This window comes from Trichosurus vulpecula, chromosome 2, assembly GCF_011100635.1.
Source record: "Trichosurus vulpecula isolate mTriVul1 chromosome 2, mTriVul1.pri, whole genome shotgun sequence".
Taxonomy (NCBI): Eukaryota; Metazoa; Chordata; class Mammalia; order Diprotodontia; family Phalangeridae; genus Trichosurus; species Trichosurus vulpecula.
In genome coordinates, this window is record NC_050574.1 from 424,795,432 (window position 1) to 424,813,650 (window position 18,219).

The window sequence follows — 18,219 nt, forward strand, 5'->3', positions numbered from 1 at the left end:
AGAGCAGTACTTTCTCCATCAAGCTCTTCCTGTCTTCACCTCAAGATGCAAGTGTCCCTCCCTCCCCCGCCATTTACCTCATATTTATTTCTGTACATGAAATAACATGACCTTTCCAAAATTTAAATCACTGTGTAAATGTTGTTGTTCGTCTTTATCTCTGAGGTGGAACCTCAAGAGTTACTTTTATTTTCATTTCTCTTATTAATAGTGATGTGGAACATTTTCATATTGGCTCTTAATGGAGGTATCTAGGTAACAGTGCATACACCTTTGGGTCTGGAGCCAGAAGATCTGAGTTCAAATGTAGTCCTGGATGTTTATTAGCTTTGTGATCAAAAGCAGTCACTTAACTGCTATTTGTTTCAGTTTCCTCAGGTTTAAAATGGGGATAGTAATAGCATCTACCTCCCAAGGGTGTTGTGAGGATCAAAGAGATTATCTTTATAAAGTGTGTAGCACAGTGCTTGGCATACAGCAGGTATTTAAGAAATGGTTGTTCCTCCTTCTCTACACCCTACCCCACCAATTGCTTATAAGGTCTTAGAGGAGGGGATTGTTAGATTTTTGTCTTTGAATCCTTACTACTTAGCACATAATAGGTGCTTATTAATTGTTTAATGATTGACAATAATTTTGTTGTTTGTCGTGCAGTCATTTTTAGTTATTATAACAACAATGTTTACTTGCCACTACTGTGGCTGTGTAAGACCAATAACACCAGCACATAGGAGGGCTGCTAGTACAGGTTTTTTGATCTGCTTTTCTAAGGAAAGCAACTTTAAGGAGTTTACAATCTCAGTTTAATTAAACGTACATATATCATTCACTTAGTTGAGGGGAAAAAGTCAGCACCTTGAACTTCAGAGAAAACACAACCAGAAATTATAAGCAGAAAAAATATAAACAGAGCAAATAACACAAATCAACAGACAGTCTTCTAACTGTCTGACCATAGCAATACATACATAGTTACCAGAGAGAGAGAGAAGCATGAATATCTGGGTTTTCAAAGGTTGGGGACGGCTTCTTAACAGTTACGCAGAGACTCCACACCAATACTCTTCCAATGGGTAAGCCCCATACAAAATGCTAAGCTCATAGTATATATACACTTCTTCAGGGTCAGAGCACTTCATGCCTCTTGAGGGCTTCACACCTCTGGTGACCTAATTAGCAAAAGGGTGTGGGCCTTTCTACAAACAAAGGCCAGACTCAGTTAAAGGCACTTGATTGCCTTAGTGCTGAGCAGCACTCCAAAAGAAAAAACAGGGAAAAGTCCCACTTTGCTTGCCCTTACAGTTGTGTCTTACTCTTTCTGACCTCATTTGGGTTTTTCTTGGCAAAGATAGTGGAGTGGTTTGCCATTTCCTTCTCTAGTTAATTTTACAGATGAGGAAACTGAGGCAAACAGGGTTAAGTGACTTGCCCAGGGTCACACAGTTAGTAAGTGTCTGAGGTCAAATTTGGACACAGGAAGATGAGTCATCCAGACTCCAGGCTTAGCACTCTATCCACTGCGCCACCTAGCTGCCCCTATTGATAATATATTCAAAATATTTGAAGAGCTCTGTTAAGTGAAAGAGGACTTAGATTTCTTCTGCTTGGCTCTAGAGGGTATAACTAGGATCCATTGGTAGACTGTCACTAATACTCTTCACACAAAGGCTGTGTGACCATTCTGGGATTCAGACTGCACAAGTCCTTTATAATGCTTTTCAGTTTATGGTTCATATTCTGAAGTGATTAGTAAACTCCTTGAGAAGTGGCATCATGTCTTTTATTGCTTTACATTTTCTAGAACACCCAGCAAAACACAGGCAATTTCCAGCCAAGTAAATAATTGTTTGAAATGAAGAGTTTATTTATAAATTGGTTGACTATGAGAAAAATATGTTCTGATATTAAATGGTTATTAACTTTCCCACATAGTCTGAAGAGAAAAGTTTGTTTTTGACAGTAGGTGAAGTAGTAAACCAGTAAAAGAGTATGGCTGAACCCTTTTGGTCCCTGAGGAGGACTGTGAGGAGTAGGGATAGGGATAGAGTGCTTGACTTCTCCAAAGCGGAGCTGTTCCCATGGAGAGGGGGTGGGAGAGCTGTTGATCAGCACAGGGCTGCTTTGTGGGAGTTCTAGTTGCTTCAGGACATCGACCAGGAAGGGGACTTAGGCAGTGCTGAAGGAGGGGGAGACAGCAGCCCTGTGTGTAAGTACCTAGCATACATATGTTCAGAACTTGTTTGTAGAATTGATTAGTTGATTTGATTTGATAAGGGAGAAAGCAATAGAGGCTGGAACCCAGGTCAAAAAATCCATTTCTGTTATCAAGATGAGAATATAGTGAATTGTCCTGCTAATAATAGGACAAGTATGCTCATCTTTTATTGGAAAGATTTTGAGAAGGAATGACTTGAGGTAGTAGTAATTTCAATTACATTTATTGATGAATGTTGCCTAGAATGGTAAATGAAATATTGAGAAGGTAATCAATACATTTTCCACAAGGATATATAGTGTTCTGAAGTGGCCTTCCCACACACAAGCATATTTTTATTTATTGATTTGGAGCTACTTTAGCTTTCCCCCTCTATTATTTCTTCTGTTTTCCTTTTGTTTTATACAAGATTATTACTTTTATGTATAAGGAACAAAACACCAATCAATGTTTTATTGGTCAGATAATCATTTTATTCATATGTTATTTCCATTTCCCTAATAGTTCTCACTATAAGCATTAAATTATTTGTAAGCATGAAAAATATACTAGATAAAAAAGAAAGAAAAAACATGAAGATTCTAGAAGGTTTTAAGCCAGTAAAGGAGGAAAAGATATATAGAAAAGATTGGAACTTGAGTCATGAAAGATATTCATAATCCATGGAAGAATGTTAAAGAATAATGCTTGATATAAAGAATCCATTCTATAGTCTTAGCTTTCACCAGTTGTCACAGTTGCTTTCCCATATGCTACAGTATAGAGGCAATTGTCAGCCTGGGTATTTGGAGAAAATGTTGCAGGTGTTATCTCAATATAGAATCAGTCTTGAAAGTGTTGCTTAACCATATTGACTTGAAAATAAGCTGTACATTCTCTCTTTCCTTGAATCTAGTTTATACAAAACCTGAGCCTGTTTTTAGTATCCCTGATGAGTGCAAAGGTGACATTACTGGACTATTGGGAAGAATACTACAAAAGTGACAATGAAGGGAACATGTTAATTAAAATGTTTAAAACATCTAGGTAAATAGATAACACATTCATTAAGTGTATACTATACTGTCCTAAGTACTGGAAGTACAAATATGAGGAAGCACAACAGCCAAAAGCTTATATTCTAATAGAGGATTCTAACACATAAAGGGGAGCTCGAAAGGGGAAGAGGTACCCAGAACCGGGGGACCAAGGGGCTGAGTCCTAGGCTGTAGGGAAGACAGGAGAGTTAGAGTTCTTTTGTCATTACTGTGTTGTTATTGTATACATTGTTCTACTGATTCTGCTCACTTTGCTCTCTATCACTTCATCCCAGATTTCTCTGAAACCATCTCTTTCACCATTTCTTATAGTATGATAGTATTCTATTACATTCATTTACCATAATTTGTTTAGTTGTTCCTCAACTGATTGGCATTGCTTTAGTTTTCAATTCTTTACCACTAAAGAGCTGCTATGACTTTTATTTTTTTGGCACATCTGGAGCCTTTTTTCTTTTTTTAAAATCTCTTTTGGCTGAGGTAGTAGTTTTGCTGGATCAAAAAGTCCGCACAGTTTAGTAACTTTTAGAGAACGATTCCAAATTCCTTTCCAGGATGTTTAAATCAATGTGCCAGTCCACCAGGAGTGCACTCATGTGCCTGTTTCCCCAAAGCTCCTCTGACTTTAGTTTTTTCCTTTTTTTGTCTTTCTTTGTCAGTTTGATGAGTGTGAATTGCTTTAATTTGCATTTCTTTAATTATTTGTGATTTGAATTTTTTTCTTCATGTGCTTGTTGATAGTTTGGATGTCTTCTTTTGATAACTTCCTGTTCATAAATTTTGCATTACCATTTCTTTCAACAGATCTTTATATTTCATATCCTTAAGGCCCTCTGCTATCTTGGTTGCCTTCCTCTGGAATCTCTAGCTTATGAATGTCCTTCTTAAAATGTGATGCCTGGAACTGAATACAGTACCCCAGATGGGGCCAACAGAGGTTGAGTGTAGAGGAACTGTCTTCTACCTAGTTCTGGACCCCTTTTCTCTTTTCTTTTACTAGCTGTATACCTGTGGGCACATCACTTGCCTCCTTTGTAACCCCATTACAACAATACCTATATTTCCTATCTTAAAGATTTGTGAGATTCAAATGGTATAATGACTTCAAAAGGCTAACAATGACAATTATTATTTTAATTCAGCCTAAGATTTCATTGGTCTTTTTGTTGTATATTGAACTTAAAATTAATCTTAAGTTTTTAAAAAATTAAAATAAAATCCACTATTCTGTTGGCAAAACTATTTCTCAAATATATTTGAAAGATCTAGAGTGGGTATAGGGGAGGTTGACTAGAATATTAAGAGAACTGGAAACTATGGCATAGTAGGATCCATTGAATGAACTTTGGGAGTTGGGGACAGAGGAAAATTTCCTAATGTTGAGGGCAGTTTCATCTCCTCTTTAATGCCAGTGACTCCTCCCCTTTCAAACAAAATGTATTTTGTCAGAAGAAGCAATACAAGGACAATCTCAAGGTGTCTCTCAGGAACTTTGAAATTGATTGTGTGACGTGGGAAACACTGGCACAAGACTGATGAGTGTGGCATGCTCACATCAGAGAAGGTGCTGTGCTCCATGAGGAAAGCAGAATTGAAACAGCTCAAAGGAAAAGCAGTATGTGCAAATTTAGGGTATCCACTCCAAATGTTCACATGGACTATTTGTGCCCAACCTGTGGTAGAGCATTCTGAGCTCGTATTGGTCTGATCAGCCACAGTCAGATACGTTGAAACTTGACTCTAGCATAGTGATGTCATTTTGGTCCTCTTTGAGAACGAAGGACAAAAACCAACCAACCAGTTCCCTCAACTGTTAACTACTAATGACTAGCATACCAGTTCCGTTTAACCAATGAACATCAGTTAGACTTTACAAAGGAATATTGAAAAGTATAGTGAGGATAGAAGTACAAACATTTCCTCCCAATGCTTGGACACTACTACCTTTGTCTCTAGGAAAAGTGGGTTCAGACATTTTCTTCATGGAGCTGATCTCACCAAGTTCACATCCACATACTTGGCTACTGGACATGAATGTTTAGCTGTCACTGGGCAGTCACTTGTTGACTGGCTGCAAAATTCCTTATAAACTGGACTCCCAAAACTCTTGGACTTTTCTCTTGAACTTTTGACACTTCTAGGTGGGGAACCTGTGGCCTTGAGGCCACATGTGGCCTTCTAGGTCCTTGGGTACAACCTGTTGACTGAGTCCAAGTTTTATAGAACAAACCATTTTATTAAGGGTGTTCTGTGATGTTTGGATTCAGTTGAAGGGCTGCATTTGAGATTCTAGAGGGCCACATGTGGTCTCGAGGCCCAGAAGGTTTCCCACCCCTGTCCTAGGGTCATATCCTCCTTCATTTACACTGAAAGAACAAACATTTAGGCTGAAGCGATGACTAAAAACTGAGGCTTGTCTTCTTGGAGCCATACCCAAGGTGTTCTTTCATTGGACTCCACTAACCAGGAAGGAATCATACCAAGAGAAGAGCCTGTAGGCACAACCAGTCAGACATTCTCTAATTCACCATGTTGTTAGCAGATCATAATCAGTTGCAGAATATCTACATATGCCCCAGAGTCCCTCCAAGGCCTTCCATTACACATCACCCCAGCTCTCTCAGAAGAATGCTTTCTCTAGCCTCTTCCTTATGGGGTGAGATGAATGAAAAGCCTGAGAGACAGAGTTTCTGGGTAATTAATAATCAACTTATTAATTAGGCTAGCAAATAATAAATTGATGGTCAAACCAAAGACAAAAGACCATGGATAACATTGAATGCTTAAATTCCTTTGGAAAAGTTGGTGCCCCTGACAGGCCAAGATAAATCCTGATTTGTGAAGATTCTTTGAGGGGGTGGACACATTAATGATCTGAGGGTCAAAAGTTTTCAGTTCCTCCTGCTTAGAACTTGACTTCATCTTTAGACTCAGCAGAATTCCTGGACAAAAGAATCCATCTCCTCCCTGAAGACTTACCTTGAACAATGGTGGGGTTTATATGAGCCCCATGCTTTTTAGGGCTGGAATTCAACTAGATTAGATTCTCTCCCACCCAGGATTGAGAAGAATGTGCCTGGAGGATTAGGCCAATTTCATTTAGCAGCCTTGCCATTCTGAACAACTGGCTCAGTGACCTATAAGGTCTGGTCTTTGAATGATGAAGTAAAAAGAGAAAACACCATGGATCCTGATATTAATAATTGATTATTAATAACAGTTTCTCTTAAGGGGAAGTACAGCAGGTTTATAAAGACTAGGTTTCTTGGCCAGTACTTGGTTACAAAGGTGCTGCTTGAATGAATGAAGGAATGAATGGTATATCAAAGATAAAATCTCAGTTTGGCTAGCCCCTGATGTTTAGCATACACTCTCCTTATTACCTCTGCCCTTGCACTTCCTCTGTGTGGCTCAGAAAATGCCAACTAATGCTAATAGTAGTCTAGGTATAACATGGGAAGGCAGACATACTGCTCTAATCAAAGAACATGCTCCTAATCTAAAAGCAATTACTTTTCTGTTAGCTGGTGTTTTGGATTATTTGCTCCATTGCTTTGCCTCCATTCATGCAGATAATAAAGATCTGACTGCAATCATTTCACCTCTTCCCTATCATTTTGAAATAAATTTGTGATGACTTTGAGGAGGTCAGAACAGTGTCACTTTGTGTTCAGAACATGGGAACCAACCTGTCCTTAAAGCACTCTTAGAGTGTTTGTCATTTGAATTTGGAAGTGGGAACACTGGCTTAACATTATGGAATTTCCAGTTTTGAAATTTGAAATGGTCTTTTGTCTTTGCCCTTTATGAGCTGTGGTGTTTGTTCTTTCTTTGAGAACAAAACCCCAGTCTGTATTTTTTCAATGTTTGCCAAATGTAGACCTCCTTTCAAGTCCTTCCAGCACTCAGTTCCCTCCCCATCTTTGATCTATTTTCTCTTTTGTGTCAGACTCCTAATAACTGAACTACTGACAGTAAGATCACAATATACCTTAGTGATTTTGATTGAGCAAAGCACAAGACACCTCTTTTTAACCAGGTACTAGACCAAATGTAGCATCCTAAGGGGTTATCTTAAATGTGTAGTTTTTCATAGCTATCCAAAGCATATCAGTTGTTTGGGTCATTTCTTATTAATCACAGCATCTGTAAAACATTCTGGCAAAATTTTATATCAGTTAGATTTTTAAAAGTAGTGTGAAATATATGAATATATTGAATATATGCAACCAGGGACAAAATGGGATTAAAAATAGGTTTGGCCATTGAAAGTACTTTTGCCTGTCTGACACAAGATCTAATAAGCTGCTTCAGGAAACACTCAACTGTTTGTGCCTTTTATAATGAGGGTTGACAGCAAGCCATAACCTTTGAATCTTTAAGCATTGTATATTTCCCTTAGCTCATTAAAGGAAAGACTACCTGAGCAGAGGCCATTTTTATCTTTTGCTCTTAAAAATGGATTATTTCTTGTCCACAGTGACTGGCATTGAACTTTGCTCATATTAGGCATTCAGTAAACAGGTTTGTTTTAATCAGCTAAGTTCATTTTAATAAAAAGGTATGAGGTATTCATTGTAGATCTCAGAGGGTTAAGCAGCTTTTCTGCAAGCATGCCAGGCTCTCAGACATTTGCTCCTCTGGCTTCTGTCTCTATGTTTAGCTTGACCATTTCTGTTTCCAATCTATTTCAGCAGACAAGATGGATTTTGGATTTTTTTTTTTGTATCAGCCAGGCTTCTTTGTGTATGTTAAAGCCTAAGTCTAGAATCCACAAAATATGAAATTAGCTATCTAATCAAGCTCTGTGCCTCAGGACAATGGGGTATAGTAAAAAGAATACTGGACTCTAATGTGTGAAATGAATGAATGAATGAAAAGGATTAGTAAGTACTTACTTCGTCCCATACAAGCACCAGAGTTAAAACAAAAGAAAACAAAACAAGCAAACAAAACATTCCTTTCACTTTCCTAGTGTCAGAGTCTGAGTTGCTATGTTGAGTAGAGGAGGGAAAGAATGACATGGTTTTTAAAGATCTATTTTCTAATTCAAGCTTTGCTACTAATAACTATGTGATATTGAATTAACTTATGTAAAAAAAGGCAAGGACGAGATGATTTCTAAGGCTTTTTCCAGCTATAAATTCTGTAGTCCTTTTCTCTACTTCTTAAAGCCAGATTGATTCATTGATTAATTTCATAATTTACCCTAGCTAAGTTTAGCTAATAGCTACCATGCTATCATTGTATCTTTTGAGTTCAGCAAATAAACAGTGCAAATTTGTATCATCATTATTGTTTATTTATGAAGCAGGATAAAGCTATACTCGAATTACTTATAATTAGGAACTGAACCTTGCATAAGAAACTAATAATTATAATGTTTTAGAAAAAATTTAATGATTAAAAAATTAAATGATTTTCTGAAGTCATTCTCAGAAGAATGATTTTCTTAATGTTAGTTGCACTTACAGAATACAAAGGTTGTTTAGATTAAAATTTTATCCTTTTAAGTCTTATTTATTTATTATTTTGATGATTTTGTATCATTTTTATAGTCCAATTTAGTTTCTTATATTCCCTTTTAATTTTTATGTATATTTCTTCATAATTCACAATAGATTTGGAAGAAATAAGGGCATTAGAAGCCATCTAGTTCATCTTCTTCATTTTGCAGATTTAGAAATCGAAGCCCGGAGAAGTTGTATCTCACCTAAGGTCACACAAGTGATAGTTACAGGATTTGAATCCAGCACCTGACTCAAAATCTAGCATAGCCTCTATTCTATAACACTGCTTTTCAGACTACAGAACAACCATAATTTTTTTGCTTTCGTAACCTCTCCATGCCTGTTCCTTTCCTCCAGTCTTCCATGCACTCCTCCCATACACCTAGTACTGTGCCCTCTTTGCCCCCTTTCTTCATCTTGATGATCTCTTTGGCTCCCAGGGTTCAGTTATTATCTCTATTTGGATGACTTCCAGACACAGACACATCTCTCCCATTAACTCTAGTCCTATGTACCCCCCTGCCTTGCTTAAGTTTTCTAGTATTATTTCCTGTAGGCCCTTAACATGTCCAAAAAGGAATGATTCTCACTTCCAAAATGTTTCCCTCCTTTCAACTTCCATATTTATACTGATCCATTCACAATCCAATAAACATTTATGACATTGATGGCACCACTTTCCCAGATACCCAGGCTTTAATTCACAGTAAGAGTTGGCACAAGGTTGAAGGAGTTTTAAAATGATGAATCTTGATCACCTTCTCTTACTCATTTCAGTTCCTACATTTGGAAACAAACCCCTCTCTGAATGAGTGTGATTATGTGATAACCCCAGGTTTGCCCTAGAGAGAGGAAAAGGAGAAAGTCTGCATATGACATTTATATGTCCAAAGAGATTTATTAGGATATGCTATTTACAACTGTCTGGAGACTGAAGTTGGGGGGGGCAGTACTCTGGTCCTTTAAATCTGGGTTCAGATTGAAGTAGTGAATGAAAGAAAAAGTATTTATCAGGTGTCACAGGCAAAGCACTGGTAATTAGTACACACAGAAAAGTGAAGGAATCCTGGCTTTTTAGGATTTCAAGTTCTATGAGAGGGAAGGGGAAAACAGAACATAGAGAAGGATTCAGCTACAGGACATTTGGATAGAGTTGAACCTGGTGGTCCAAAGGCCAAAGCAGGTCAAAGCAGTTAGTCGCTTAACTGCCAGAATTGTCTGGAATGTGATGGGACGACAAAGCACATGGAGGTGCTTGAATGGCTAGAAGGTCCAGGGGTTTGAATGGCAAGTAATCCAGTTTCATTTGGGTATAGAGAGAAGATAAAATTGATGTGGTATTTTAATTAATAAAAACATTGATATCTAATGTTGAATCATTTGTCAGTACCAAGGACTTTAGTGTCAAGAACTTTCTTTTGTGGGTGTCCAGTAGCTATGGCTGCTGGTGCTATAGCCCCACCTTACACAGTAGCAACAGTCACTGGATAGTAGGGGCTATAGCACCAGCAGCAAAGGCATGTCCCTAGTGGGGATGCTGCCCCAGTCATTGGCGGTGGGATTGGCTGGGTGTAGGTCTAGGGGCCTTCAGAGTACTACTACTTAACAAGTTTTTAGACTTAGGGCCCTGGGTGGCTACCTTTGCCAGGGCCTGAGGGTAATGGGTGATAGTTGTGGTAGTTGTCTGCTACCTCAAGGAAGCCACTTTGTTACTTCCAGTTGACTTGTTTCCTGATATAATATCATGATGTGGCCCCTCCTCCAAAATGGCCTACCAGTTTTCCATTCCGTATAGTTAAAGTCCCATTTCTGACTCATTAGATGTATTCCCTCCTTCTTAGGGGATCATAGGGATGATTGGTATAGGGAGCAAGATATTATCGGTTATTGGTTCTGTACTTCGAGTTCTCTGATTGCATTAGTTAACTGAAAGGGATAAGAATATGGGACTGAAATTTCCCATTTTACACAAGATTAGCTAATGAGGATTTGTAGGATCTTATCTCCAGTGCCAGGTGCTGTGGGGCTATTTGGACCCACGTGGACAACAAAAAGTCCATTTTGCTTGCCATTATATTTGAAAAGCAAAACTCATCAAAGGTACTTGATTATACCTCAGCATTCTAAAGGAGAAAACAGTAAAAAAAAACAAAAACCCTAGCAGCATATGTACCATCTCTGACACTGGGGAGGCTGAGGCTTAAGAGTTATGAACTTATCAAGTGTTCAACACTGAGTTCCATATAACTATGGCGAGTTTCTGGGATTACCAGGTTGCCTGAGGAGGGATGAACTAGCCTAGATGTGAAACAGCAGTTTGGAGCACATGTGTCCATCATAGTGGGATCAGTTTTATGAGTTCCCTGTATTTCCAGCCTGGGTGAGATAGGGAAAACTAGTCTTTAAAAAAATACAAAAAAGTCTTAGCAGGGTTAGGAAGGCCTTATTATTAATATAACTATTTAAGAATGTGTGTATGCATGCACATATTTTATAGTAAGTGGAATATCAATTCCCGTTCATCAGAGTGAGGGAGGATAATACTTGGAAGTCAAAAAATTCTAAGAGGCAAATATATCTTTAGACACATAAGAATAGTCATTTAAATTATAAACCAGACTATGAAATAAACTGCAGGAGTCATAGAACAAGGCTTTATTGATGATATTTGCTTCTTAATCATGTTATTTTTATAATTGTCCCTCTCCTCCTTTAGAATGTAAACTCCTTGTGAATAGGGATTAATTTTTTTGTACTTATGAATGCAGCTCTTTGCAGAGTGCCTGGCATATAGTAGATGTTTAATAAATAATTATTGATCGGTGGATTGAACTTTTCCTACTATCTTAGAAAATACAGTTAAGCAACATTCTGCATCCCTTATTTTAAGGCCTCTCTCCTGATGGGGGGAATGTGTATTTCTTCCTCTGCCCTCCAGGGCCATTTGTAATTGGTCATTATAATTAGGCAGAGTTCAGTTGTCTTTTAGTGTTGTTTTGATTTACAGTTATTGTAGTAAAAATTTTATATGTTCTAGTTCTGCTGACTTCACTTTGCCTCAGTACACGCAGGTCAGTCTACGTTCTAGCTTCCCTCAAGAGACCATGTCATTTTTGACTCTTCTCATTTCCTCCTTCCTTCCCTGTCAATTCTACTACTTCCACAGCATTCTAAATCCTGCCCTTCTTTTTCCACACACACTGCCCACCTCGCCTCCCTTGTTCAGGTCCCCACTGCCTCTTGTCTAGACTTTTGGAGAGACAAGTTTGTTTTGGTTTTTTTTTTCTTAGTGTTCTCAGTACCAAGCATAGTGCTAGGCATGTAGTCGTTCCTTACTAAGTGTTGCTCTGAAGATGGGCGATTGATTCTTTAAAGCCTGAGGACTATGGCATTAAGTAAGTTCAGAACCAGATATTCATGGAGCTCACATAAGAAGAGGGCATTTGCTAAAACAGAGAAGATAATGTATATTTCTAGTAGTTTAATCATTACGATTTTTCTTTCTCCTCTAAATCAAACTCTGTACTTAATCCCATGTTACTTTAAATGACCAAATGTGTATTAAAATATAGATGAGGTTTTACAAAGTATCTGTGCTATTATCTGGAGTTGTTTTATCTGTATTGTAAACTTACTGTTTTGAGTTTCACAGTTGAGATATAGATCACAGTAAGGCAGATGACAGTAAAGGCACTCTGTAAATCTGTTGGTTTTTAATAATAATCATGAGCTCCCTGTCTCTTATTTTAGAGGGATGGTTTTAAATTAGAGCACGCTAATGTAAGAGTTGCAACTGTTAATTTGTGCTATTTGTTCTTTCAGGGGGAATCATTTTATACTTCAGAATTAGGACAAATATGTGAGAATTCCCATCAGCCAGCGTGGATTTCTTTCTTCAAACTCTTCCAATACAACCAGCTACATAACTTTCTCAAATAACCCTTCTTTGTGCCATGTTCTGTGGCTTGCATCAAAAGAGGAATTTGTCTTCATGAAGATTCCTAACATTGGTAATGTGATGAATAAATTTGAGATCCTTGGGGTTGTAGGTGAAGGTAAGTTAGATTTCTTGAATTAGCTAAATTCTTGAGGAATGTTCAGATATGCTGATGCAGTAAAACCTCATTAATTATGACTCAGGTAATTTGAAATTTGTAATAATTCGTTCATATTTCTCATTGAGTAAAATACTGAAATTTCTGTCTGTGAAATTTGGTGATGGCATAATCCAATCTACAGATAAGTAGATTTTTCTAATTTAAGAATTTCTTTAATGTTTCTTTAGCTTCTGAGTCTTGTGGTTTTTTTTTCTCCCTTGGTCTTTATTAGCACACCTTTAGCATTTATGGTGTTTTTATAAGGTGGATTGATCTTTACTAATACCTAGATATATCTCTGTAGGAGATACTAAAGTGAGAGGATCAGTAACTTCTAATTGCTTGAAATGTGTATATTTAAAATTGGTAGATGCTACATAGCATTCTCTTTACTTATAAAGCACTTTATTGGTTGTAATTTGAAACAGTAGCATTTCTTATTTTTTCTAGTTTATCAACTAGCTAGTTAAAGTGCTCAGTCTTTTTACACGTTCTTGTGAAGGAGAGGTGATTTTTTTTTTCCCAAATAAGAATCCAATGGGATGATTACCTAAAAATTTGAAGCATGAAGCTATAGAAAATGGATGGCATCTTCCCATGTGCCACAGATATTTTCTCTTTTTGTATTAATTAGTGTTCCTGAAAATGAAAATAATTTTGCTGTACACTTATGTAAATAAATCAGATAATTATTTCATTTGCACAGGAAGCACTCTATTACCACCCTTCTTTCTGTCACCTTCTGTGATGAATCCTTCCATTTTCTCTGCACACCCAAGGAGTAGATAGAAATGATCATTTTGGTTTGGATAAGATCAGATATCAAAATTAATTTCCCAGGAGGTAGTGAAAAGTTTTTCTGTATAGGCAAATTGCTATGTACTGAGGAAATCTGTGACCAGATCGAATGTCTTATTGCCATGTAAATGTGAAAAAGTATCTTTTTCTCCTAAACTTTAGAGATTCTGACTATAGGATGGGTCATTCCCCAGAATCCAGTGATGCATACTGCTGAAATCTGAATAAGAATTTTTTTCTCTACTTGGATTCATTTACTCTATAGAAGATTTAAACTTTTTATAGACCAAGACATTTTGACAAACTTTATGCTTGATGTCCTCGTTTGGAAGTGATCAGTGGACTTTTAAAATATGAATTTTCAAGCACTGAGAATCATTTTAGTAAATTACCAATTATAGTAATTAATGAAATTCTGGTATTCCGAAAGAGTTGATATTTTCCCCTAAATTGAGAACTTAATCTTTTGCTTATAGGATAATGTCGTGCATGTAGTATTCCTTAATCTTGGGTCATTACTAATAGTTTTCTTCAAGTAAAGGACACCTAAAAATACTTGTTGAATTGATGGGCGGGGGGGAGAGACGACAGGAGAGGGACTTGAAATTATCATTTGTCAAGAATTTTTATCCTTACCATATTTTTATGTGTTTGTCTGACTTTACCACTATAGAGTTTTATTTTATAAGGCATTGAGATTTACTGATACTAGATTCATAAAATACATGGGGTGAAGTTTTAGCCCCTCTAAATACTCTACCATGTATATATTTGTTCATATTTCTTTATTTTTATTACAGGAGCCTATGGGGTTGTACTAAAATGCAGGCACAAGGCAAGTAGAGATTTTTTTTTTAAATGTGCTTGTGTTTAACTGTTTTCAAATTGATTTGGTGCCATGTACATGTGGGCACTTAATAGTGTTTAGAATGATATTGTCACTTATAACTGAAATTGAAATTGCTATATAAATGCAGAATAAGAATAGAAGTATGATTAACTTCCACAGCTGGTGCAGGCCATTTCCTGTTTAGTCAAGATCTGTGATCATATTTATCCTGTTTAAAGAAATAGTATAATGGTCAGCAGGTGCATCATGAGCTCCTTTTACTGTTGATTGGGACAGGAGGATGAAGCCCTGTTGACCTGTAAATCCCTAAAGCTTCAGGAATTTAAGTTTAGATTTAAGAGGGAGAATAATGAATTGGTGTTAATATGGGACAATTCCCAGATATAGTTTTAATCTCCCCTGAAATGAATCATATTTGTAGAATACTTGACTGTACAACAAATTGTTTAGGGAAATTATATAGAATTTTTGGAGCTGCTACTTATCGGCTGGTATATAATGTATAAACAGTAGCTGTGGGGTGGCCAGTGTTGAAGCTGTTCAGCATGTTGTTTCTATAATGATAGTAATTATAATATAGATTCCCAGTTGTGTTGTACTTCAAGTTTGCATGTTGTTAGGATCTGGGTTTTATCTTTTGACATAACGTATTGGCAAATCGCTTGAGAATTCAGCAAGAGAATTTACTTCAGATTCTGAGATAAACTTATTTTGCAAGATTTTTATTTTCTTTCCTTCCCTAAAGATCTCTATATGTGCTTAAATTGAAGGACTTAACAGTTTAATTTGAAGAAATGTTTTTCTCTTAAGACTAGTTTCATTTTTCAAGTAGCTTATCTTCTAATTCATTACATATTATTACCTCAATTGCATGTTCTTGGCTTATTTCACCTATAGTATATATTTTATTCTAACATCTACTTGCCAAAATATTTAGGGGAAAAAATGTTATTTTTTTCAGAACTTGATTAAGGGTGTCTAGGAATTAAAAATACAAATGAAAGTAAATGAGAATAAGCTCAGGACCTCCAGCATTTTAAAGAACATATTATTGTGCAATCATTTTGTAATTATTTTAGTTATTCATCTTCTAGTATTAAAAATACATCAGACTATTCTAAAGTAAATTCCCGAGAAGCTTGTTCTGAGGAAACAGATTATTAATATCCAATGTTAAATATATGATTACTCCTTAAAGAAAACATATTTTTCTGATGTTTTAGCCCATTTTCATTCTATAGCAAGTGGAAGCTTTAGTTCTAAACCTGAGAATTCATGATCATCTATGGAATGTAAATCATCTAGCAGTTATATATTGTTTATTAGAGATAAGGATTGGACCTATCATTGGTTTTGGTTATTCTCAGGTGAGGAATTTCCCTCTACTAATGCATGTTGGTAAGGTTAAGTGACATATAAACACGAAGCCACATAGCCAGTATGTGTCTGAGGTAGGTCTTGAACTCACACCTTCCTGGCTTAAAGGTCGGTTCTCTATCCACTTTTCTGCTGAAATTTTTTTCTTCCAGATTGTATAACAACTCTATCCTTATTTTTTTCTGTAACCTATCTAATTTTTGGGATTGGAGACCAGGTCATGGAATCCAATATTACCTTGGCTTTAGTTAAGCCTTTCCCCCTTTCTTTGGGAGAAACATTTTTTTCCGTACTGCGTGTTGTAAACCTTTCTTTGTAACTAGATAGTTTATGATGATGGTCATGAAGTTAGGGTTTCTGGTTCAACTCTTGTATAGGTCATTTAGTCTTTAATTGATTCCGTAGCCATAGACTGCACTTATCTTATGATGAACAAGAAATTGTGGATGGATTCAGCACCTCAATTTCATTCATCAATAATTCATTTAATAACTAAAACATGCAAGTCACTATACTATGTGCTGGGAATGCAGAGACAAAAAATAAGAACATCCCTGTCCTCCAAGAGCTCATATTCTTTTGGGGGAAACACATACCCAGAAAAGTAAATACAAAGTAATCTTAGGGTTGGCAGTAAGGGAGATTGCTAACAATTTGAAGATTCAGGCAAAGTTTGTATAGGAGGTGGGACCTAAACTGAAACTTGAAAGGAGGAAAGTAGGAAGACTGCTGTGGAGTCTGTGAAGGATCAATGAAGAGGCATGAGGATGGGTATTGTATAAGTATGGATGTGGGAGATGGACGGCTATCATCGTAGAATGGAACAGAGACCATTTTGGCTAGAATGTGAATGATGAGGAATAATTTGCAAGAAATTTAGAAAGGCCAACTAGAGCCAGATTGTGAAGTAAATGATCCTCAAAAATTATGAAAAGGAAGGCTATACATTGATTGTAAAATGCCAAACAGAGGCGTTTGCATTTTATTCAAGAGACAAGAGGGGACCAGTGTAGCTTTTGTTATTGAGGAGGAACAACAAAATTAGACCTTTGCTTTTGGAATATTAATTTGGGAGCCACTGGGCAGTTAGAGTCAGGAGGACAGACTAATTAGGCTATTGCAGTACTCTGTTTAAGAGGTATAAGAGCCTGAACTCTCAAGCGATATCAATGTGAGTGGAGAGAATGGGTCAGATGTGAGAGATATTGTGTAGATTGATTCCACAAGTCATGGTTTGATATAGGGAATATGGGAGAATGAAGATCCAAGAATGTCTCTGGGGTTGCAAACCCCAGGTGACTAGAATAATGGTGATGTCCTCTACAGAAACAGGGAAGTTAGGAAGAAGGTTCAGTTTGCTTTGTTATCTCTTGAACATATTGGATTTGCCATGTATGTAGAGCTTCCAAATGGAGATGCCCACCCAGGGACATCTCAGGAGAGAGACTAAGGCTTGTATATATGAATTGGGGAGTCATATAAATAGAATAATTTTATCCTGGGAGTTAATGGGATCACCAAGAGAATATATAGAAAAAGAAGAGAGCAGATCGCTGAGTTAGGATGTTGGTAAGGATATTGAACTCACAAAGGAGACTGAGAGGGACTTGTTAGGTAAGAGTAGAATCAAGTGAAAGTAGAATTACAAAAACTGAGGGAGGAGCTTGGGAATTAGTAGCTTCAAATGCTATATTGAAGTCAGGAAGCATGAGGATGACTTTATCTATTAAGAGCTCATTGGTAACCTTGGAGTTTCTGCCAAAACCTAGTAGAGGTTGAGAAGTCAGTGGATGGTGAGAAAGTGGAAGCAGTTGAGTATAAATGACTTTTTACTAGGAGTTTGGCTATGAAAGCAACAAATGTAGAATCAGAACATTTATTGTTATTAATGAAAAAAACATTTCTAAGTTGTGGTGATAGTGTGGCTCAATGGTTTCAGTTTTCTGTAGGAAAAATAGTACATTTATTTTGTTTTCTAAGTGGTCTTGTGTGTTTTAAGAAAAAAGCCTACATCTTAAAGGAGATAGAGAAAAATGTCAGAGCCTCCTACTAGGTAAGACTGAAACACCTTATATGAATTTTATTGTTTGACAGAACATTTTATAGTTGCTAATGCATCACTGTAGACTGCCAGCAGAAAAGACTTCAGTTTTAAATGAAAAATAATTCCACTCTCGTTTTGATAGCTCATTTTTTTTCTATACCACAGGAATTCAGACTGGTCTTTCCAGTTCACTTGAATACCATTATACTATGGACATTTTTTATCTGTGGTTTTTCTAGGTTGTCCTAAAGCTGTTTTTTTTTAATGTAATGGAACTTTTTATTTAATATT

The 18,219-nt window shown here is 36.7% G+C and overlaps 1 protein-coding gene across 1 annotated transcript in view; it reads left to right on the forward strand.

Annotated features, from left to right (window-relative positions):
- The window catches only part of CDKL5 (cyclin dependent kinase like 5), a 264,370-nt gene that overhangs the window by 75,814 nt on the left and 170,337 nt on the right, over positions 1-18,219 (forward strand). The window contains exons 2-3 of the mRNA XM_036743412.1: positions 12,585-12,817; positions 14,458-14,492. Coding sequence (XP_036599307.1) covers positions 12,754-12,817; positions 14,458-14,492 — 99 coding nt within the window. The 5' untranslated portion in view covers positions 12,585-12,753. The remainder of the gene's footprint in view (positions 1-12,584; positions 12,818-14,457; positions 14,493-18,219) is intronic.